Here is a 21,848-nt window from a genome sequence, read left to right as displayed (position 1 = left end):
TCTGAAAAGCTGTGGACAAGTTGTGGTAGAATAAAATACTATGGTCAATGCAGGGTACAAACTCCCTGTAATTTGGTGATAGATGTTAGTCTAGATAATATAAGGGGCTAAATTAGAATCTAACCATAGGCCATGGGAACCTTCCCTTTCTTATGACCAATAAGGAGTGCTAAATCACTCCTCAGGAGCTCTATTTTCATCAAGCCTTAACAAACCAAATTTATAGGGTTAAAAGCTAATTAAACTTGACTATTTGAGAAAGTAGAATCCATTCGTTTCATGTAGCTAGTGTAATTGATACTTGAATAAACAGAAGGATTTCTTTTGCTTTGATTTTGATGTTATATGATTGCGTTACCTGTGGTATTAAATGGTATGATAACCATTCTAAGGAATAAAGCAAATAAGTCCTAGCTCAATGTTAGAGCATCAGTCTAACGGCTGTAACTTGATTGTACATAGTAACCTTTTGCTTTTATTATTTTCAGCAGGTTTGTTTTTGTAATGCAACTTAGGTAGAATGAATTATTGCAAGCATGAACCTCTAATTTATTACAATTACACTAGCCATTGATAAGTTGTTGCAGAATAAATACTGAAGCAAATAAGTCCCCAAAGCTTGATGGTAGAGTGTTATTCTTGATAAAGGGGCTAATAGTTAAGTTTCTTTCTATAGGAGTCTTCTGTTGTTATGTGGACTTAAGGACATCAGTTTTTTACTTTTTGCATGATATCGTTCAATGACATAATAAAAATCCTGGGGAATAAGGGAAGCAAGTCCTTATAGCTCAATGGTAGAGCGTCAGTCTTTAAAACTGAAGGTCTGTAGTTCGATTCTACATAGGGACATTTTGCTTCTGTATTTTCTCCTCCATATAATACATGGGTGCCTCTTTTTATTTGTTTTATTTGATTTTTTTATTGTCTTGGAAGTACAAATACATGGAGGCCTCTGCTTGTGGTCCTTTTATTCAATGGTAAATAAGATATTATAGCAAGTGTAGAAGCAGAGGCCTGTTCTTGGCTGTGTTATGGTCTTAGATGTGAACACACATGGTTACCTCTGTTTCTGGTTTATTTATTTATTGGTAGTATGAGATATCATAGCAAACAAGGGAGCAAAGCCTGTTGGGAGCTTTAAATTTGTTGTCTTCCCGATGTTCTGAAAGAAACATTATAGCGGACGGAACTACACTGCTGTTGCAATGAGCAGAGCCTTGTTTATTAGGACATCTGTTGTATACATAAACATTTATTTTTTTATCATCTTTTCAAGCATAAATATGACATGGAATGGAAATAACATTTATTTTTATTATAGCTGCATACTGCTGTAATTGGTTGGTAAAGAAAACTTCATGGTGAATATAATACCAACAAGTCCCTGGAATATCATAGATCTCTTCATTTTCGGCAGCTACAGATTGAGGAACCTGAATGTAAGACAAAGTAGCAGTGGGTATTTCCCATGGGTCTCAAGTGCAGGAATTTGTTGCTTCTGTAATGGCCCCATACATACAAATAAAGTATCAAATGGATTGAGTGACTGACAAGTCCCTATAGCTCAATGGTAGAGCGTCAGTCTTTAAAACTGAAGGGCTGTAGTTCGATTCTACATGGGGACCTTTTGCTTTTTAACACATTCACTGCCATTTTTTTTTAATCTTTTTAGATGTAAAAATACTTGCTGTACGCTGTTTTGAGCACTTACCAATATATATATATATATATATATATATATATATATATATATATATATATTATGGTATTAGAGATCATCAAAATGTTGACTCTATGTTATAACTGATGTACTGAGATACAATGAAATTCACACGGTCCATAATGGAGAAACAGGTATGCAATTTTGGAAGGCAAGCTATTTTAACAAGTAATTCAATCTCACAAATAGCTACGACCAGGTGGAGCAAACAGATGCAACCTTCTAGCAGATGGGAGATCAGAGCAAAGAAAACAGAGGTACAATGCTTGAAGGAGAATTATCAGAACAAGGCATGGTTCAGTAATGTTGAAGCAAAGAGATGGAAACTTCTCATAGATGGCAGACCGAAGCACAGTATATTAGTCATCTCTTTCTACTAGGGAACACACAAACCTGCACCTAGTTTCCAGGTGGTGGGGAGAGGAACGGGATGGAGGGAATTGTAGTAGGGATTGTTGGGATGGAGGGCATGATTGGCACTGCAGGCAGAGTGACCTGGGGGGCAGTGGGCATGGTTGGTAGGCTAGGAAGAGGAGGTAGTGTGGGTTTAGGCAGTGATGGTTGAGCGGTTGGCAAAGTTGGCAGTGTTGGCAAAGAAGGCAATGGTTGCAATGTTGCTTTAGGCAAAGGAGGCACTGTGGGGTTCGGCAAATTTGGCACTGAAGGCATAGGTGACAACTGGAGAAGATGGCGAGCTGCTAGAGCAATATTGATGCTTGAAAATGAAAAAGCAATGAAAAGCACAAGGATGAAGTCGTTGAAAGAGGCCATTTTGAAGTGGATACTTTGTCTCTACGAAGATTTTTGATATCTTGAAGAAAGGAGCTCTATGAGGCTTTGAATGTGTTAAGACAAGGTACCCATAAGATTATATAAGATTAGTTAACACGTTTCTGTTATCTTGTTAGTTTAACTTAGGTTGTTTGATGTTGCTTCCTTAAAACTCAATCTTAGATTGCCTAAGCAATAGAATTCAACCTACTGGTTACCATATTCTTTTGACTTCCTTGCATGGCTATGAAAACGCTTAGTGTTCTGAGATCTGAGTGGAAATTTGATGAGGAGGTGAACTAACAAGCTGCCATAAGTATATGACTGAGGAGCTTTTCCCAACTAATCATGGTGTCCAAGTCGCCTACCATGAGACCAGACCAAGTAATCGAGGCTGCAGCTCAGGTATACAATATTGCTAGAAACCATACCTTGTTTTGTCATCTAACTAAAGTTCCCCTTTGTTCAAGATTTACAAATTTAACAATGGCCTCCTTCAACTGCTTCATTCTTGCCTTCTTTTTTGCCTTACCATTTTCAAGCATGGATGTTGGTTTAGCAGCTCGTCATCTCCTGCAAGCTCCTCCATAGCCTTCGGTGCCGAACCTGCCAAAGCCTGCTCTTCCACCAATGCCAGCTGTCCCAACTCTCCCACAGCCTGCTCTCACTCTGCCTCCACTTCCTAGCTTGCCCACCATCCCTACTGTCCCAAAAGTCACTTTGCCTCCCTTGCCAAGTATTCCCTCCATTCCCACTATTCCCTCCATCCCATTCCTTTCTCCACTACCTGCAGGAAACTGAGTCCTTCACCGGGAAGTTTGCTTGTAGTTTAGTTTAGTTAATTTGTTTGAGCATTGTTAGTTATTATTATTATTATTCCATAGTACTTTGGCTACAGTTATTCCTTTCTCCACCACCGCTGCTACAGCTATCCATCACTATTGAAAGTTATTAAACTTTATTTTCCTAAAAATATAATTTCTTAAATGAAATCTATTATTAGATATTAATAATATATGATAATAAATACTAATTTTTTAAATTTTTTTATACAATTAAATTTGTTTGTACTTAGATTAATATTTGAAACTTTTAAATTTTTTATTTTAAAATTGAAAATTATACAAATTAGTTGAATTTTTAATTCTCCTCCGTTGCATATTCAATTAATAGTTTTTTATATTATTTTAAATATTAATAAATAAAATAAGTTATTATGATCTATTCTCCCTCAATCAAATAGTTTCAAATTCCAAATTTAGATATTCTTTTAATAAGCGGGTAAATTCATATAAAAATATATTATTTTATAAAATAATTTTATATTATTTTATAAAATACTTTATATTATAAAATAACTTTATAAGTAATATAAAGTATTTTAATGGCCGCACAATATGCAGGCAAACTACTAGTTCCTCTCTAATTCTTCACTTCTCTTTTTCTTCTCTCTCCCTCTTCTTCTTTATTTCTTCTTCTTTCACTTGGCAAATTGCCTCCGCCATTATTCAACTGCTTTTAGCAATTGCCCAAAAAAAAAAAGAAAAAAAATCATATATAGAGACTAAAAAAAAATCATATATAGAGACTCAGAGATCATCAAAATGTTGAACTATATATTATAACTTATACACTGACAAACAACGAAATACATATGGCCCCAAATGAGAAACAGGTACGGATGCTGGTAAAGCCAAACTATTTTAACAAACAATTCAATCTCACAAATAGCTACATGAGGTGGAGCAAAGGGATGCAATCTTCTAGCAGATGGGGGATCAGAGCAAAGAAAATAGGTAATGCAATGCTTAAAGGAGAATTATCAGAACAAGACATGATTCCAGCAATGCTGAAGCAAGGAGATGGGAACTTCTAGTAGATTGCAGACCGAAGCATAGTATATTACTCATCTCTTTGTACTAGGGAACACAAAACCCTGCACCTAGTTTCCAGGTGGTGGGGAGAGGAAGGGGATAGAGGGAATTGTAGTAGGGATTGTCGGGATGGAGGGCATGCTTGGCAGCGGAGGCAGAGTGATTTGAGGGACAATGGGCATGGTTGGCAAGCTAGGAAGAGGAGGTAGCGCGGGTTTAGGCAGTGATGGTTGAGTGGTTGGCAAAGTTGGTAGTGTAGGTTGTGGCAGTGTTGGCAAAGAAGGCAATGGTGGCAATGTTGCTTTAGGCAAAGAAGGCACTGTGGGGTTCGGCAAAGAAGGCACTGAAGGTAGAGGTGACAATTGAAGAAGATGGCGAGCTGCTAGAGCAACATTGATGCTTGAAAATGACAAAGCAATGAAAACTACAAGGATGAAGCCGTTGAAAGAGGACATTTCGAAGTGAATACTATGTCTTCTACAAAGATTTTTGATATCTTGAAGAAAGGAGATCTTCGAGGCTTTGAATGTGTTAAGACAAGGTACCCCCATGAGCTTATATAGGATTAGTTTAACCCCTTTCTGTTATCCTGTTAGTTTAACTTAGGTTGTTTCGAGTTGCTCCCTTAAAATTCATTGTTAGATTGCCTAACCAATAGAATTCAAACTACTGATTACCATATTCTTTTGACTTCCTTACATTGCTATGAAATAGTTTAGTTTTCTGAGTGGAAATTTGATGAGGAGGTGAACTAACAAGTGCCATAAGTATATGACTAAGGAGCTTTTCCCAACTAATCATGGTGTTCAAGTCACCTACCCGTGAGACCAGGCCAAGTAATCAAGGCTGCAGCTCAGATATATATATTGCTATAACCATACCTTGTTTTGTCACCAAAACTAAAGTTCCCCTTTGTTCAAGATTTACAAATTTAACAATGGCCTCTTTCAACTGCTTCATTCTTGCCTTCTTTTTTGCCTTATCATTTTCAAGCATGGATGTTGGTTTCGCAGCTCGTTATCTCCTGCAAGCTCCTCCGTTGCCTTCGGTGCCGAACTTGCCAAAGCCTGCACTGCCACCAATGCCAGCCGTTCCAACTCTCCCACAGCCTACTCTGCCTCCACTTCCTAGCTTGCCCACCATCCCTACTGTCCCAAAAGTCACTTTCCCTCCCTTGCCAAGCATTCCCTCTATTCCCACTATTCCAACTACAATTCCCTCCATCCCATTCCTTTCTCCACCACCTGGAAACTGAATCCTTCACTGTGGAGTTTGCTTGTAGTTTAATTAATTTGTTTGAGCATTGTTGATTGTTATTTCACAGTACTTATGGCTACTGTTATTTGTATGGTTTGATAGATGTTGTGATTATTATTTTTTACTCATAGATATTTACCTTTGCTTCTATTATAGATTTGAAAAACATATAATTTTTTAATACAATTGAGTATAACTGGATTTCAAATTCAAAATCTCTCGCCCTAAAATTGAATTCAATACCAATAAGATAAAGTTCATTAAAAAAATATAAATTTCATATTTCTTAACTACAAACTCTAAAACGGCCTCTTACTCTACATAGGAAAGAACATTTCTACATAGGGAAGGACATTGTTATGGAGATAAAAACTTATTTTTAATATTAAAATATTTTTTTAATTAATTATATGTTATTTGAAATTAATTTCTCATCAATATCTAAAATTAACAAACCTTCCAAAAATGATAAGTCCTATATATCCCATGACCCTTTTTTTAACTTCTGCAATGGATATATATATATATATATATTAAAAGAGTGAATTTTTCTCGTTAAAAAAATAATTGTGATATAATCTTTGTAAAGTGGGCTTGTTTGGATAGAAATTATTATCTTTATATACACATTTTAAATGTAATCCACGTGGAGTAATTAATTTTAAATTTTAAAAAAAAAATTTAACCAAATTTAATTTTTACTGTCAATAAGAAATTCACAATAACTCTTTAAAAATGAAATTTTAAAGCGGACGAATTTTAAAAATGTGACGAAGAATGATAGATTTATTACAAAATTTGAAATTCAAATTTAATCGTTTAAAAGTTAATCTTAGATTTTAATTATTTTTAAAATTTTTTTATAATTTTTCATATTAAAATTTTTATTATCATAAATAACTTTTTTTAACTGTTTAAAACACTTTTAAAAATTTTGAAAATTAATTTTATTTTTAAATTTTATTTTAATTAAATATTATTAATTAAAATTTTTAATAAAATTTAAACGGTTCTATTTCAACCTCTATGGATTGTTAACGTAACGTTTCATTATCTTTTATCTAAAAAAATATTATTATCTAATTAAGATATGGATGCCTAACATGATTTGGTTCAATAATTTCCGCTGGTACTTGAACAGATAAATTAAGATACAGATGTCTCTTATTAAATTACTGTGGTCATTAGTAAACCCAATTGTCAAACATGACCATATAAGCAAATAAATAATCTACACTGTGGTCTGTGGGTAATCAAGGCTTCAAATTACAACAACCCAATAATCAATTTCACTTATTAAAAGAATCCATTTCCACTTCGAAATCCAAGATTATAGTTATAAGCAGCAGGCATCATGTTTGTGTTGAAACCCTCAGGCTTTGGATCAAAAGGAACAACCCCAATGGCAGGTTTTGGAGTATAAAATTGAGGATGATTTGTGGTCTGAATCAGAAGCTGCTCAGCTCTCTTTGTCACATTCTGCCTTAGCACCTCTAAAGATGCCCTGAGCTGCTCCAGCCTTGGCAAGTCCAGTTCCTCTATTGGAGACTCCCACCAGCGCTGTCCCTCGTTAACTTTCCTCAATTGATCTAACTCTTCTCCTCGCTTCTTGTCCATTTCCAATTGGCTCACAACCTAGTGCAGAATCACATATATGTATAGTTTGGATTAGTAGCTAATACTAGCATGACTGTCCTCTAATGCAGAATATTATATTTACAAAGAAGGAATGCCAAGTTTTGGAGGGTTAGTACCTGAGTGAGCTGTATATTGAGTTCTCGAATCCTGGCATTGCGGTGAGCTTCAATAAGTTGAAGAGCACCTGAAGTTGGCGGAGGGTTTCTAGTGAAAAAACGATCAATAACAGTTTCAACAGAAGGATGACCAAAAGAGAAGACCTTCTTGCCAGGTGAGAAGACAATAAGAGTGATTTCAGCACCACAAAGAGTGGCTAATTCACTAGCTTTCTTAAAAACCCCATATCTACGTTTGGAAAAAGTAACCAAAAGATTACTCTCTTTTGGTATTTTCACCATCTCCAACTTTTGGCGACCCTTACTCTTTCTTGACATAGTTAACTAAATTGAGAAAAGATTGCTAAAACTTCTTGAATCTTTAGAATGTTAAGATTAGAGGGAAATTGATTTCTTGAAATTGTACTTATGGAGAGGAAAATGAATTATAATTTATAAGATTCTAGCTTTGGATTTGAGACATGTTGGGATGTTACATTTCTTTCCTGTGTTAGGTGAAAATTTTCCGTACACTATTTGAATTTATTACATTACCAGTTCTGGAAATTTAAGAATCTCTCAGGAAAATCCAAAATGGGTAAGAAATTCATAAGCATTAAATTGAAAAAGCTAGTCTGTCTGTCATTCGTTGCACTCTTCCCCAATTGACTAGAGAAATGCTTGGAATATTGCCACCTGGATGAAGAAATGACAGGTGTATGTATCTAGTGATTCACCCACAAAAATAGGATTCTAAAAATGATAAAGCAGTTGTGTTCATTTTGACCAGATATAATGAAGATTTTTCTTAGAAAAATGCTTAGCACATATATTTGCTGGATGAATGGGAATTAAAGGTAATTAATCACTGAAATGGTAAGTAATTTCAGCCTACTTCTTCATAGATAATCATTTTTGCAAACTTTTGCTTCTATATTATTATGGACTTTCGTGATTTTTTTTTAAGACTTTAATGATTTATATTTGAAGACTTTAATGATTTATATTTGAGAGACAGAAAAAAAAATATTATCAAATTATTTTATATAAAATTTAGACAGACACTTGAGAGATATTTCTATTAAATTATTTTATGTAAGGATTTAATTTTGAATGATCATAAATTTTTATTAGATTCTAATACTGATATTTTTATTAGATGATTCGTCGTAATTCTATTTTAACTATTTATACTTTAGCTATAAAATTTATTAAATAATCGTGGTTATGTTTAGAATGGTATTTATATTTATTTAATAAAATTTTATACTAATTATACCTTAAAAAGAAATTAAAAATTAAATAGTAATTAATAGATTTTTTAATATTTTAAAAACGTCTCTTTTAAGTTGTTCTTCAAAACTAATTAGTTTCTGTGTGTTTGATAAAAACCCAGTTCCCCGACCTCTAGCCAGTAGCACTGTGGCAGGGCTGCCGTATCTTTCCCGAGCTCTGCGATCATCAAGGGTTAATTAACCAAATTTATATAGTTAATCAAACGCAATTATGATTCGGTGCTTAAAACTCAATCACCCACTGTTAACTGCTGAATTGAGCTTTTGGCTAAAAAAAAATGATAGGAGCATTTGAGCTTGAGCAAGAGAAGAGAGGACTGCAAAGAGATAATGTGAGGGAGCGAAAGGAGAACACAACAAAGAAAATCCAAGTTGGGGGGAAAGTGTCGGCTAAAACTCACACATGCAAATACAATCTAACAATTCAGATCTGGCAAGGTAATTTTCCCGTTCCATTTTTTTTTTCTTAAAATTTTTGAAGTAGGGAAATATGACTTATTCGATTTCAATTGGGATTTTCTTTAAAATTACATGATCATGGAAGAATTTGGGTTTTGTTCTTTCCTTTTTTTTGTTGGGAAATAGGAGCTTTTAGTTGCTTGCACTTTGATTTCTACTGGTTTGACTTCAAAAGTTGAGTATTCAATCATGCGAAAAAACACTCACATTCAATCATGCGAAGAAACACTCACATTCAATCATATGGAAGAATATATACTTGATCGAAATGTTTTAGGTTCTATTTGAGAAAGTAGAATCCATTTGTTTCATGTCGCAAGTGCAATGGGTTCTTGAATAAGAGGAAGGGTTGCTATTGCTTTTATTTTCTTACTATATGATTGTTAGATTCTTTGAGGCGAGTAGGGACCTTTTGCTTTTACCATATTCTTCTGAGTCCTCATAAGAGACATGGGTGCCTTACAGGTTTTATTTATTTATCTATTTATTTAAAATTTTCATAGATGGACAAGTAAAAGGAGGCCTCTGTTTATGGTTCCTTTAATCAATGGTAGAATAAGATTTCACGGCAAGAGTAGGAAGCACTAAGAGGTGGTCTGCCCTTGGTTTTTGTTATAGTCTTAGATGGAAACACACATGGGGACCTATGTTTGTGGTTTATTTACCCAATGGTAGAATAAGATAAATCAGCAAATATGGGGAGCAAGATCTGTTGGGGAGTTGTGATTTTCTTTTTTTTTTTTTCGAATGTTCTCAAGGGAAAGTTGTACGCTGGACAAACTCCCACTACCCCTGTAAAAAGCACAGCCAACCCATGAAAACACCTCGTTGTGCACAAGACCTTTTTTTTTCTATCAAAACACATGGAGCAACCTTTCTTTCTATTATAGCTGCATAGTGCTATAATTGTTAGGGATGAAAAACCCTCCTGGTGAACATAATATATACAAGTTTTAAGTTCATAAAGGGACGTTTTCTTCTCATTTTTTCATTGTCTGCATCAATGGATTCTGGAACCTGGATGTAAGACAAAGTTGCTTGGGGATGTAACAATTCTAGCAAGTTGCCTTTTTAGTGGTCCCAAAAAATCAACGTTTCAATAAAATATCAGAAGAATGTCGACATAGAAGTCCCTATAGCTCAATGGTAGAGCATCAGTCTTTAAAACTGAGGGTTTGTAGTTCGATTCTACATAGGGACCTGGCTAGCACCTTTTTGCTTCTCTACTACTCGCAATCTTGCCACAACTGAACCTGTTAACATCTTAAATTTGTCATCATTTTTATATCCGAAGCACTTTAAAGGATGTATTTCTTTTATTCTACATGGAAATACTATTTCCATTACTGCATTCATATTCGCATTCACATTCTCTAATAGATCTAGCACTATTACTACGATCTCTCTGTCTCTCCATCATACATGCACAGAGAACTCTTGTATTTCTGTTTTATCTTTTTCTATGGAGACATTAGTATGAGGAGGGATTTTTTAGCTATTGTATCAAATTGTAGTCTTAATGCATTTACTACTCGAACAACTAGTTGGGTCATACTGATAAGATTTAGTAATCTTGCATTTTTCTTACCCTTGCTTTTTGTAGAACATTTATTAGATCTGAATAGGGGATTCATCCATTTCATGGAAGTATGAATGTTTGTCTAGAAAGTTAGAGATCTGAAAATACTGGAATGTCATGTCGTATTCTAAAAAAGAAAAAATTAAGTATACAATAGTACATGGAAAAATATCAGATCAAGAAATTCAATTTCACAATGAGATAAGTACTGTAAATAAAGAAATAAACCTTTCATTTCTCATTGTTTGCATATATGGACTTAAGATAGATAAATATTTCCTGGGGGCCTTTAGTCGCCAGAGCCTGGATGCTGAGAAGATCCAAGAATTCAAGGCCCATCTAGCATAGTATTTTCCCATTTCATTTTTTTTTTCCAATAGAAGCCGAGACATATGGTTTATTTGATTTCATTTGGACTTTTATAAAACTATATGATCTCTGCTATTCCTTTCGTTTCTTGAGAAATGTTTGTGACTGTACGAATGCCTACATATGTATTTTGTAAAATGGGAAGTTGTAAATCATGGATTATTGAAAATTTGGGTTTGTTTTTTATCCTTTTGGTGGGAAATAGGAGGGGTTTATTTAGTCACACTTTTCGTTTCTATTGAGAAAGCAGAATCCATTTGTTTTTTGTTGCTAGTGTAATTGATACTTGAATAAACAGAAGCATTTCTGTTGCTTTCATTTCTTGTTATATCATTGTCTTACGTGTGATATTAAATGGTATGATAATATTCTAAGGAATAAAGCAAATAAATCCCCTAGCTCAATGTTAGAGCTTCGAAGGGCTCTAATTTTAGGTGAGAAGGCAATAAGGGTGATTTCAGAACCACAAGGAGTGGCTAGTTCACTAGCTTTCTTAAAAACACTATCTACGTTTGGAGAATGTCACCAAAAAATTACTGTCCCTTCGTATTTTCACCATCTCCAACTTTGGGCCATCCTTGCTCTTTCTTGACATGGCTAACTAAACTGGAAAGAGACTGTTAAAACTTCTTGAATTCTTAGAACATTTGGATTAGAGGGGAGGGAAACTGATTTCTTGGAATTGTACTTATGGAGAGGAAAATGAATCAGAATTTATAGAATTCTAGTTTTGGATTTGAGATATGCTCAGATGTACATTTTTTTTTTCCTGTGTTGGTTGAAAATTCTCTGTACACTGCTTGAATTTATTACATTACCAGTTCGGGAATTTAAGAATCTATCAGGGAAACACAAAATGGGTAAGAAAGTCATATGCTATAAATGAAAAAAAGCTAGTCTGTCATTCGTTACATTCTTTCCCAATTGATTGGAGAAATGCTCTGAATATTGCAACTTGTTTCATCTGGATGAAGATAGGGTGATGGGTATACGTACCCAGTAATTCACCCACAAGAAATGCTCTATACAGTCAAAACCATCGACTATTATAGGAAAAATCCAATCATCTATATTTTAAAAACTAATTCTGATTCAAAATGGAACCATCGGTTCCAATCCATTTTAGTCATGGCCAAGTTAATTAAATACAGTTTTATCCATAATGAATAAGCCTTTGCTCCATGAAAAATACTTTATATAAAAATATTATTTGCATTTTTAATATTTGGTATATACACAAGAATTGGCCAACCGAAAAAATTAATTATTTTTAAATAAAATAATTTTTTTTTTTAAAAAAAAAAAAATTTTACTCGGTGAAATATTTTTTATACATTTTTGGGAAGTTCATTACTCTCGTTTATTAAGTGCCTATTTAGAATTGTTGTTCAAGTATAATTTTTGAAAGTATCATTTTTAAATTTTGAAAAAAAAAAAACAATTTGACCAATTTTCACCCATGAAACAATGTTTTAAACAAATTGGACCGATTACTAAATTGATGATAACGAAATATAAACGAATAGGATATCTATATTTATGAAAATTAAATTAGTCGAATTTAATTTAAATTAGTAATACCTGACAAATTGTCAGAGATATGAGAAGAGCTAACATGAGAAATCTGGAATTAGCCATCTTGAATAATGCTTAGGGCTTCAGGAGACAAAAAGTTGAGTTGACTGGTTGAAAAATTTAGGCTAGTGTTTGGTTTATATAGTTGCAAATGTTGGGAATTGGTTAGCGTAGGTGGGAAAACAAAAAAGTCGCTTCTTGTTAGTTCAACTCTTGTAGATGCCTAAAGCATGTATAGGAATCCACTGATAACTAGGGTTTGATTCACCTCCCCTCCCAAAATATCTATCATTAAAAAAAAAAAACTTCTTGTACATACCCATTGAAATTAATTTTCAGATTAGCAGTGATAAGAACTAGTTAGATGATTTTGTTTGGTGGTATGCATGGTTGCTCCATTTCTCTATCTGCTAATCTGCATATTTTGACCTTCTTGCAATTGAGAATATTCTCATTTCAATATCTAGCCAACTACTTCAACTACATTCACAAACTTGTAACAGGAAGTTAAGCTAACCAGAAACACTAAGTTGAAGGTGTTCACAGTTTCCCCAGCTACATCACCAACCTAAGCCTTGCTCAATTCCTATATAATCTCAAAACCTGACCTTGTTTTCCTTCATCCCAAACATAGCATAAAGATCTTTAATTCACTTTAAGGTCTAATAACATCATGGCTTCTTTCAAGTGCTTCATCTTTGCTGCATTTTTCGTCTCTTTGTCATTTTCAAGCATGGATGTTGGCTCAGCTGCTCGTCATCTTCAGCAATTACCACCTTTGCCTTCAGTGCCAAATTTGCCAAAGCCTTCATTACCACCATTGCCTAGTGTCCCAACTCTGCCACAGCCCACATTACCCACAAACCCATCTTTACCTAAGCCTACACTACCTCCACTTCCCAGCTTCCCTAGCGTCCCTAAGGTTGCTTTGCCTCCATTGCCAAGTATCCCATCAATCCCCACTATTCCAAGTACAATTCCCTCGATCCCATTCCTTTCTCCACCACCTGGCAACTAAGTATGTTGGATTAAATTGTGGAAGAAGATTGGAATCTCGGACTCTGTATTAGAAGAATGCTGCTACATCCCTTTGGAGTTATTTGTGATTTTGATAGTTGTTTGTCATTTATTTCATTATGGGTTTGATTTGATTCTATGATTATACGTAATTATTTGATGTCCTAATGATTATTACTTGTAATTTTATTGTGTTTTGATGATTATTATTTGAGAAAATTATTATCTAATTTTGATTTTTTTTAATAGATAATTTTGATGTTATAAATAAACTTTAATCAATTCATGTTTTTTATAATATTATACATTTTATGATGATTCAATACTAGTCAGTTCACCATATCAAAAGCATTCACTTTAAAGTCAATAATAATAGGGTTAGGGTTCTCGCTTATAAGAAGTAAATCTCATCCTTTATAATTCAAAGGAAATTTAAATTTATGTAAATAAAGGTATCCATAAAGTTTAGTATGGTAAGATCACGTCTCTCCCACTTTATTCTTTTTTTTTTTATTTTTTAGTGACGCATAAAGTTACAGTGCCACCTGTCCCTATCACTCAGACTTGTACATATGGACGTATCAGCCTGTCAGTCGATCATTTAATTCCCTCCCGATGCGCTTATTGATAGGGCTGCGAAATAGTTGGGTCTGCTCCCCTACCTCCCATTATATCACTGAATTAGACTATTTTTTTATGGACCTGAGCATGGGTCAGTCCAGCCTGCTTTGTTACGAGTTGGAGTATGCAATATTGTCTGCTTTAATGGGTCTAATGAGTTTTGAATCTATATTTTCTTCCAAGAGTCGATCTCACTTCGGATGCAAAAAGTCTGACAGTTATCGGTGTGTTTTCTTGTTACAGTGCCACCTGTCCCTATCACTCAGACCCGTATATATGGACGTATCAGCGTACTCCTCTCTGTCAATCGGCCATTTAATTCCCTCCCGATGCGCATATTGATAGGACTGCGAAATAGCTGGATCTGCTCTCCTACCTCCCATTATATAACTGAATTAGACTATTTTTTTATGGATCTAAGCATGGAGTCAGTCCAGCCTGCTTTAGTTACGAGTTGGAGTATACAATATTTTCTGTTTTAATGGGCCTAATGAGTTTTGAATCTATATTTTCTTTCAAGAGTCAATCTCACTTCGGATGCAAAAAGTCTGACAGTTATCGGTGTGTTTTCTTGTGTTTTCTGTATTACATTGATGAAATTATTGAATTTCATCCTTTCAAGTTTAATAATATGCCAGTATACTACACTAAGCTAAATCCACCACTTCTTAATTAGTGGTATTAATATTAGGAATTAAAAGTTAAAATTAATTAGGATGTTTTAGTGAAAATATTATTTAGGAGGAATAATAATAAAAGGGAAGATTCTTATAATTTTTTTTTATTGAAGATTGCAATTCATTTTATAAAAAAAGCTCTTGGCCCAGCACAATAGAATCTTAAAACATAATTCTGAAAACCTAATGCAAGCTCAACAAAGAAGACTTGAGGCCCAAAAAACAAAGAACAGAAGCTTATTAGGAGAGTCAATATAGGGACTGTCACCGAAAGGACTTGCCAAGCAAAAGAGGAGTTGGGTACCAATAGATGAAAAGACTGGCTGAGGTACAAAACCAAAATCCAGAAAAAACTCCTTCATAACCCATAAAGAAATTATTTTGATGATTTTAATTTATATTTTGGTGGCATTGTCTGTTCCATTTCTCTATCTGCTAATCTGCATATTTTGACCTTCTTGCAATTGAGAATATTCTGATTTAGCCAACTACTTCAACTACACTTACCAACTTTTAACTGGAAATTAAGCTAACCAGCAAGACGAGCTTGATAGGTTTTCACAGTTTCCCCAACTACATCACCTACCAAAGCCTAGCTCGGTTCCCATATAATCCCCAAACCTGACCTTGCCTTCCCTCATTCCAAACATAACAACAATATCTTTTGTTCACTTTTAAGATCTACGAACGCCATGGCTTCCTTCAAGTGCTTGACCTTTGCTGCATTGTTCGTCGCTTTGTCATTTTCAAGCATGGAAGTTGGCTTAGCTGCTCGTCATCTTCAGCAATTACCACCTTTACCTTCAGTGCCAAATTTTCCAAAGCCTTCATTGCCACCACTGCCTAGTGTCCCAACTCTGCCGCAGCCCACTTTACCCACAAATCCATCTCTACCAAAGCCTACACTACCTCCACTTCCCAGCTTGCCTAGTGTTCCTAAGTTTGCTTTGCCTCCATTGCCAAGCATCCCATCAATCCCCACTATTCCAAGTACAATTCCCTCGATCCCATTCCTTTCTCCACCACCTGGCAACTAAGTATGTTGGATTAAATTGTGGAAGGAGATTGGAATCTCGGACTGTGTATTAGAAGAATGCTGCTACATCCCTTTGGAGTTATTTGTGATTTTGATAGTTGTTTATTCTATGATCATACGTAATTATTTGATGTCCTAATGATTATTACTTGTAATTTTATTGTGTTCTCATTCAAAAGTTATTACTCATAATTATTTTGATTTCATTCAAATATCGTCGTGGCAATATTAAATCAAGATTCATATATTTTCTTTTTTTTTTTATTAGAAATTTCTTAAACATTTAAATCATAGTTGATTAAATTTTATCGTAGAAAATTATCTAAATTATTTGTATTAAAATTTTATCATAAATAATTACAATTTGTTGTTATTTCAAAATTTTTATTAAATTTTATTATAAAAAATATTTTTAACATATAAATTTATTTATTAAAATTTTATCGTAAGTTAAATTTTTTTTTTTTTAAATAATGAACTAAACAAAAAATTGTATATAAAAATATATAAATCACTATCTTGAGAATCAAAATTTTATAATATATTATATTTAAAAATAAAATAAAAATTATTTAATTAAATATTAATTTAGTTGAGTTATTATATATATATGTGTGTGTGTGTGAAAGAAGAGCAAATAATAAGATGAGATTGTTTATATATATATAAATAAGTGAAAGAAGAGCAAATAATAAGATTATTTAAAATATTTATAATTATATTTATTATAAATTACTTTTATTTTGATTAATTAAAAAATTATAAATAATTACTATTATTTGAAATTTTAATTTAATTAATTTATTTTATTTAAATTAAACTATAAAATATTATAACATTTAGATGGTAATTTATGAATGAGTTTTTATTTTTGTATACTCTTATATATAACTATCCAAAAGAGATTGTTGTACCTAAATTTTTTTTATTTTTTTTATATAAATTTAGCAAAGATTGAAGTAACACTTTCACCATCATTTTTTAAAAAGAAAAGAAAATTAATTTTTCAAAAAATATAGTTCATAATATTTTTAAAAATAATAAATTTAAAAAAATTGTTCTTATCATTTTAAATATTATATATCTCTATAAAACTAAAATAAATGCTATCATTATAGTTTTACCATTACTTTGAAATATTGTTATGTTGAAAAATAATATCCATTGTTTTATAATATTAATATAACTTTATATTTACAATTAATTTTTTTAAATTATTAAAAAATAATTTTATAATGAATATAAATAGCATGCAAAACACATCAAAAAATACTAGTATATAATAAATATAATAAATCTTATTATTTCCATTTATTAACTGATAACTCTTTCTATTATTTTTTTAAAAAAAAAGGTTACTTTTCAATTTTCAATCTAATAATAATAATTAATATGCATATACTAAATAACATTTATTAGTCTTATTATTATTCCTAATTAGTATATGATATTTTAGTAATGTAAAAAATTTAAAGAGAAAATTTGCCAAAATATTCTTAAATTTAAAATGAATAAGTAAAACAATTAAATTAGTAATTAAATAAAGCCACAACTCTAAGTTATAATAGGAATATAAATAGATAAATTATAAGTAAAATGAAAAATTAAACGTGAATGAATATAATAAACTATAATAATGAACATAAAAAGTTCTATTTAATGATTTGTAGGTGAATTTTCTAACATAGCTTCTCTTCATACGAAGCAAGTTTAGATCCGAAACAATCAATAACGTTTATCAAGTACAAAAGTTCATCGTTGATTATGAACTTGTCCATAAATCTTTATGACGAGAGAGATGCTTTGTAGTTAAACAACCAAACACACGTTACACATAAGCTTTCCAACAGAATGCATTATAATTTTGATGATCTTCTCTTTTTGGTGGCATGCTTGCCCCATTTCGATATCTAGCCAACTGCTTCAACTGCACTTGCCAACTTTTAACTGGAAGTTAACCTAACCAGAAACACTAGATTGAAAGATTTTCACAGCTCCCCAACTACATCACCAACCTAAGTCTTGCTCAATTCCCATATAATCTCAAAACTTGACCTTGTTTTCCTTCATCCCAAACATAGCATAAAGATCTTTGATTCACTTTTAAGGTCTAATAACACCATGGCTTCTTTCAAGTGCTTGATCTTCGCTGCATTGTTCGTGGCTTTGTCATTTTCAAGAATGGATGTTGGGCTAGCTGCTCGTCATCTTCAGCAATTACCACCTTTACCTTCAGTGCCAAATTTGCCAAAGCCTTCATTACCACCAATGCCTAGTGTCCCAACTCTGCCGCAGCCCACATTCCCCACAAACCCGTCTCTACCAAAGCCAACGCTGCCGCCGCTTCCAAGCTTGCCTAGTGTTCCTAAGGTTGCTTTACCTCCATTGCCAAGCATCCCATCAATCCCCAATATCCCAACTACAATTCCCTCAATCCCATTCCTTTCTCCACCACCTGGCAACTAAGTATTTTGGATTAAATTGTGGAAGAAGATTGGAGAAGTGGACTATACACTAGAAGACTGCTGCATGCTACATCCCTTTGTTGTGTTCGTGGATTTATTTATGATTCTGATCGTTGCTTGTCATTTATTTTATGGGTTTGAGACTTTTTTTTTTATAGCTGCAGGTTGTTGTGATATATTGGTTTATGGTTGTAATTATTTCATATTTTAATGATTATTACCAGCAATTCACTACAAGATTTTTCCGGATTAGTAACGGATTTTTTCCGTTACTAATCAATGAAAAATCCGTTACTAACCAGTTTAGTAACGGATTAGTAACGGATATACATCCGTTACTATGAACCTCGTTGCTAATGCAATAGTAACCGATTAGCAATCCGTTACTGATTTAGTAACGGATTTAGTAACGGATTTATAATGAAATTTAGTAACGAATTTCAAATCCGTTACTAATTTAATAAAAATTAAAAATATATAAATAAATTACATCCGTTACTAAATTTAGTAATGGATAGAAATCTGTTACTAATCCGTTACTAATTTGATAAAATAAAAAATAAAAAAAATATTTTAAATTTATATTCTGTTATTAAATCTATTGTTAATTTTAAAAATTATATTAAATTATTAATTTATTTCATTTTTTTAAAATGGAATTAATTTATTTCATTATATTTTACATTAGATAATAATTTAATTATGGTAAACTATTAATTTTTTTCATTGTATTTTATATTAAATATTAACTTTAATATTTTAAATTTTATTAATTTTATGAGAAAATTATTATAAAATTACATGAGAAAATTTAAAAAAAGAAAAAAGTGAGAGAATAGAAAAAAATGAGATATAAAAGAGAAAATAATAAAAGAAAGAAAATAAAAGAAAATAATGATAAAAATGAAGAGCAAATAAGAAAAAAGGGAAAATTAAAGGAAATGAGAAAAAAGGAAGAAAAAATAGAAAAAAGAAAGAAAATGAGAGAAAGATGAAGAAAAATAAAGAGAAAATGAAGATATACAAAAGAATGTAAAATCAAAGGTTAGAGTATATATATGGGAGAAAAGAAAGTAAATGAATGAATAATGAAAGAAAAAGGAAGGGAAAATGATAGAAAGTGGAAGAGAAAATGAAAGAAAATAAAAGAAAATGAAAGAAAATATAAGAAAATGAAAGAAAAAAATATGAGAGAAAATAAAACAAAAATCAAGTGATAAAAGAAAGATCAATAATGAAAGAAAATTGAGGAGAAAATTGAAGGAAATGAAAGAAAATTGAAGAGAAAATTGAAGGAAATGAAAGAAAATGAAAAAACATTGGAGTTAATAATTAAGAAAAAAAAAAAAGATAAGGGAGAAATGAAGAAATGAGGAGAGAAGAGGAGAAAGAAAATGAATGAAATGAAAGGGAAATAAAATGGGGAGAAAGAAAATGAATGAAGTGAAGGGAGATAAAATGGGTGAGTGTATAAATACGCAAATTAGTAACGGATTTAGTAACGGATTTAATCCGTTACTAAATTTAAAAAAAAAAAACGCGGGCGAACTAAAATAAAAAGGCGGTATTATTCTCCAAATTTTAGTAACGGATTTCTTAATCCGTTACTAATTTTTAGATTAGTAACGGATTTAGTAACGGATTAAATCCGTTACTAAATTTAAAAAAAAACGCGGGTGAACTAAAATAAAAAGGCGGTATTATTCTCCAAATTTTAGTAACGGATTTCTTAATCCGTTACTAATTTTTAGATTAGTAACGGACTAAATCCGTTATTAAACTTAAAAAGAAAATTTGGAATTTTAAAAAATAAAAAATCGATTTTTTTATTAAAAAAATAATAACGGATTAAATCTGTTACTAAATCCGTTACTAATTATATAATATATTGCATTCCGTTATTAAATCCGTTACTATTTTATTTATTTAATTTATTTATTTAGTAACCGATTTAGTAACAAATTTATTAACGGATTGAAATCCGTTACTAATTTTTAGCTAATTTAGTAACGGATTTATAACGGATCTCAAAATCCGTTATTAAATTTATAAATAATTTTATTAAGTAACAGATTTAGTAACGGATTGTTAATCCGTTACTAAATAATAAAAATTAATAACGGAATATAAAATCCATTACTAATCCGTTACAAATTTGTAACGGATTTAAATCCGTTACTAATATTCGTTACTATTCCAACAGATTTTTGTAGTGATTAGTATTATATTAAGTTTTCATTCAAATATCATCATGGTACTCAGTGATGGATCTAAGGGGCAGGTAGATCGCCTCTTGAAATTTTAATCATTAAATATGTGAATTTATTTTTAATATATTATTTCAGAATAAAAAATAGTAGAAAATACAAGTAGCCCTACACCACTCTCAGAAACAACACTCCAACTAATAGAAAAATACAGACTTCAACAGAACCAACACTCAAGAAATTGAAAACAACATGCATATAATACACAAATCAAGCCTTCAAGCAGCACAATTTGAATTCATTTTAAGGACTAGAAGTTGATTGAGGTGGTTTGATGTCCTTGGGAAGATTGGGTATGGTAGGCAAAGTGGGCTTGAGAAGCTCATCAGGCAGATGAGGAAAAGGTGGCAGTTCAGGCTTTGGCAAATCAGGCAATTCAGGTTTTGGCAAGGTTGGGAATTCAGGTAATGGTGGAAGCTCAACCTTAGGCAGTAGTGGCAGTTGAGGCAATTCAGGCTTAGGAAGCTCAGGCACCTCAGGCAACGTCGTCTCCAGGAGATGACGAGCCTTTACCTGGAAATTGTGGTAGCTAATCAAGGAAATCACCAACAGTGGAAATACTACGGTGGCATGAACTTTAGCCATAACTTGAAGCAGATACAAGAATCAAGAGCTAGCTACTTTGAAAGGTATAGAGGTTGTAGCAACTCCTAAAATGTTGAAATCTGTCTTGTGTCTTGTATGTGTTAATATTCAATTTTGCTGGGCTTTTATAGATTTGGAAAGTCGAAAATAGGCCAGTTTTGAAGTTTGTGTGGGTGCCAGCCCAGGTGGGGAGCTTGCCTGCAGTCAGTTCAACTTCTCACTTGTAAGACTTGCCTTGTTGATATGGGAAGTTATCTACTTGACTTTGTTTTTTTTTTCTTTCTACTCGTGGAGTTATGTTGGCTATTGTCCTGTTTGCTGCAACCACAGGTGGGGAGCTTGCCTGCAGCGGTATAATTTTTTTTGCTTCTTTTTGAAAAATATTTTTAACATATAAATCACTTTCTGGAAAATAAATGGAGAATAGAATTCCCATTATTAAAGACAGAATTGAATTGTACCGCTGAAAGTTGATATAGATCAAATGTGAATTAACCATTGAAATAGGAGATTGAATCCATGAGTTATATGCTTTTTAACAATTAAAT

The 21,848-nt window shown here is 32.4% G+C and overlaps 6 protein-coding genes across 6 annotated transcripts; 3 read left to right on the top strand and 3 right to left on the bottom strand.

Moving 5' to 3' along the window:
• Nucleotides 1-4,433: 4,433 nt before the first annotated feature.
• LOC110624270 (protein PELPK1) lies at nucleotides 4,434-4,820 on the bottom strand. The gene has a single exon (XM_021769378.1). It carries the CDS (start codon nucleotides 4,818-4,820, stop codon nucleotides 4,434-4,436), a length of 387 nt encoding a protein of 128 aa, XP_021625070.1.
• A 482-nt stretch (nucleotides 4,821-5,302) lies between these two features.
• Nucleotides 5,303-5,620, top strand: LOC110624269 (protein PELPK1). The gene has a single exon (XM_021769377.1). It carries the CDS (start codon nucleotides 5,303-5,305, stop codon nucleotides 5,618-5,620), a length of 318 nt encoding a protein of 105 aa, XP_021625069.1.
• A 1,298-nt stretch (nucleotides 5,621-6,918) lies between these two features.
• On the bottom strand, nucleotides 6,919-7,694 carry LOC110624268 (agamous-like MADS-box protein AGL62). Its single transcript, XM_021769376.1, has 2 exons — nucleotides 7,377-7,694; nucleotides 6,919-7,257 (listed from the first exon to the last, which is right to left on the bottom strand). The coding sequence occupies exons 1-2, from the start codon at nucleotides 7,692-7,694 to the stop codon at nucleotides 6,919-6,921; spliced, it is 657 nt and encodes a 218-aa protein (XP_021625068.1).
• A 5,548-nt stretch (nucleotides 7,695-13,242) lies between these two features.
• Nucleotides 13,243-13,879, top strand: LOC110624536 (protein PELPK1). Its single transcript, XM_021769731.1, has one exon. The coding sequence runs from the start codon at nucleotides 13,306-13,308 to the stop codon at nucleotides 13,648-13,650; it is 345 nt and encodes a 114-aa protein (XP_021625423.1). The 5' UTR covers nucleotides 13,243-13,305; the 3' UTR covers nucleotides 13,651-13,879.
• Nucleotides 13,880-15,569: 1,690 nt separating this feature from the next.
• On the top strand, nucleotides 15,570-18,672 carry LOC110624537 (protein PELPK1). The gene is made up of 2 exons (XM_021769732.2): nucleotides 15,570-15,811; nucleotides 18,235-18,672. The coding sequence occupies exons 1-2, from the start codon at nucleotides 15,640-15,642 to the stop codon at nucleotides 18,447-18,449; spliced, it is 387 nt and encodes a 128-aa protein (XP_021625424.1). The 5' UTR covers nucleotides 15,570-15,639; the 3' UTR covers nucleotides 18,450-18,672.
• A 2,078-nt stretch (nucleotides 18,673-20,750) lies between these two features.
• Nucleotides 20,751-21,384, bottom strand: LOC110623866 (protein PELPK1). Its single transcript, XM_021768875.2, has one exon. The coding sequence runs from the start codon at nucleotides 21,298-21,300 to the stop codon at nucleotides 20,959-20,961; it is 342 nt and encodes a 113-aa protein (XP_021624567.1). The 5' UTR covers nucleotides 21,301-21,384; the 3' UTR covers nucleotides 20,751-20,958.
• Nucleotides 21,385-21,848: the final 464 nt, after the last annotated feature.

The sequence above is a fragment of the Manihot esculenta genome, chromosome 10 (assembly GCF_001659605.2).
Source record: "Manihot esculenta cultivar AM560-2 chromosome 10, M.esculenta_v8, whole genome shotgun sequence".
In the NCBI taxonomy this organism is placed as follows: domain Eukaryota; kingdom Viridiplantae; phylum Streptophyta; class Magnoliopsida; order Malpighiales; family Euphorbiaceae; genus Manihot; species Manihot esculenta.
Note: the sequence above shows the minus strand (reverse complement) of the source record. Positions and strands in the feature narration are given on the sequence as shown.

Excerpts from the sequence above, each read along its gene's own strand:
- LOC110624269 (XM_021769377.1), top strand. The coding sequence starts at position 5,303 with ATGGCCTCTTTCAACTGCTTCATTCTTGCCTTCTTTTTTGCCTTATCA.
- LOC110624537 (XM_021769732.2), top strand. The coding sequence starts at position 15,640 with ATGGCTTCCTTCAAGTGCTTGACCTTTGCTGCATTGTTCGTCGCTTTG. Across the intron at positions 15,812-18,234 it reads TAGTGTCCCAACTCTGCCGC|AGCCTTCATTACCACCAATG; the intron begins AGCCCACTTTAC and ends CAAATTTGCCAA.
- LOC110624536 (XM_021769731.1), top strand. The coding sequence starts at position 13,306 with ATGGCTTCTTTCAAGTGCTTCATCTTTGCTGCATTTTTCGTCTCTTTG.
- LOC110624268 (XM_021769376.1), bottom strand. The coding sequence starts at position 7,694 with ATGTCAAGAAAGAGTAAGGGTCGCCAAAAGTTGGAGATGGTGAAAATA. Across the intron at positions 7,258-7,376 it reads TCAATATACAGCTCACTCAG|GTTGTGAGCCAATTGGAAAT; the intron begins GTACTAACCCTC and ends ATTCTGCACTAG.
- LOC110624270 (XM_021769378.1), bottom strand. The coding sequence starts at position 4,820 with ATGTCCTCTTTCAACGGCTTCATCCTTGTAGTTTTCATTGCTTTGTCA.
- LOC110623866 (XM_021768875.2), bottom strand. The coding sequence starts at position 21,300 with ATGGCTAAAGTTCATGCCACCGTAGTATTTCCACTGTTGGTGATTTCC.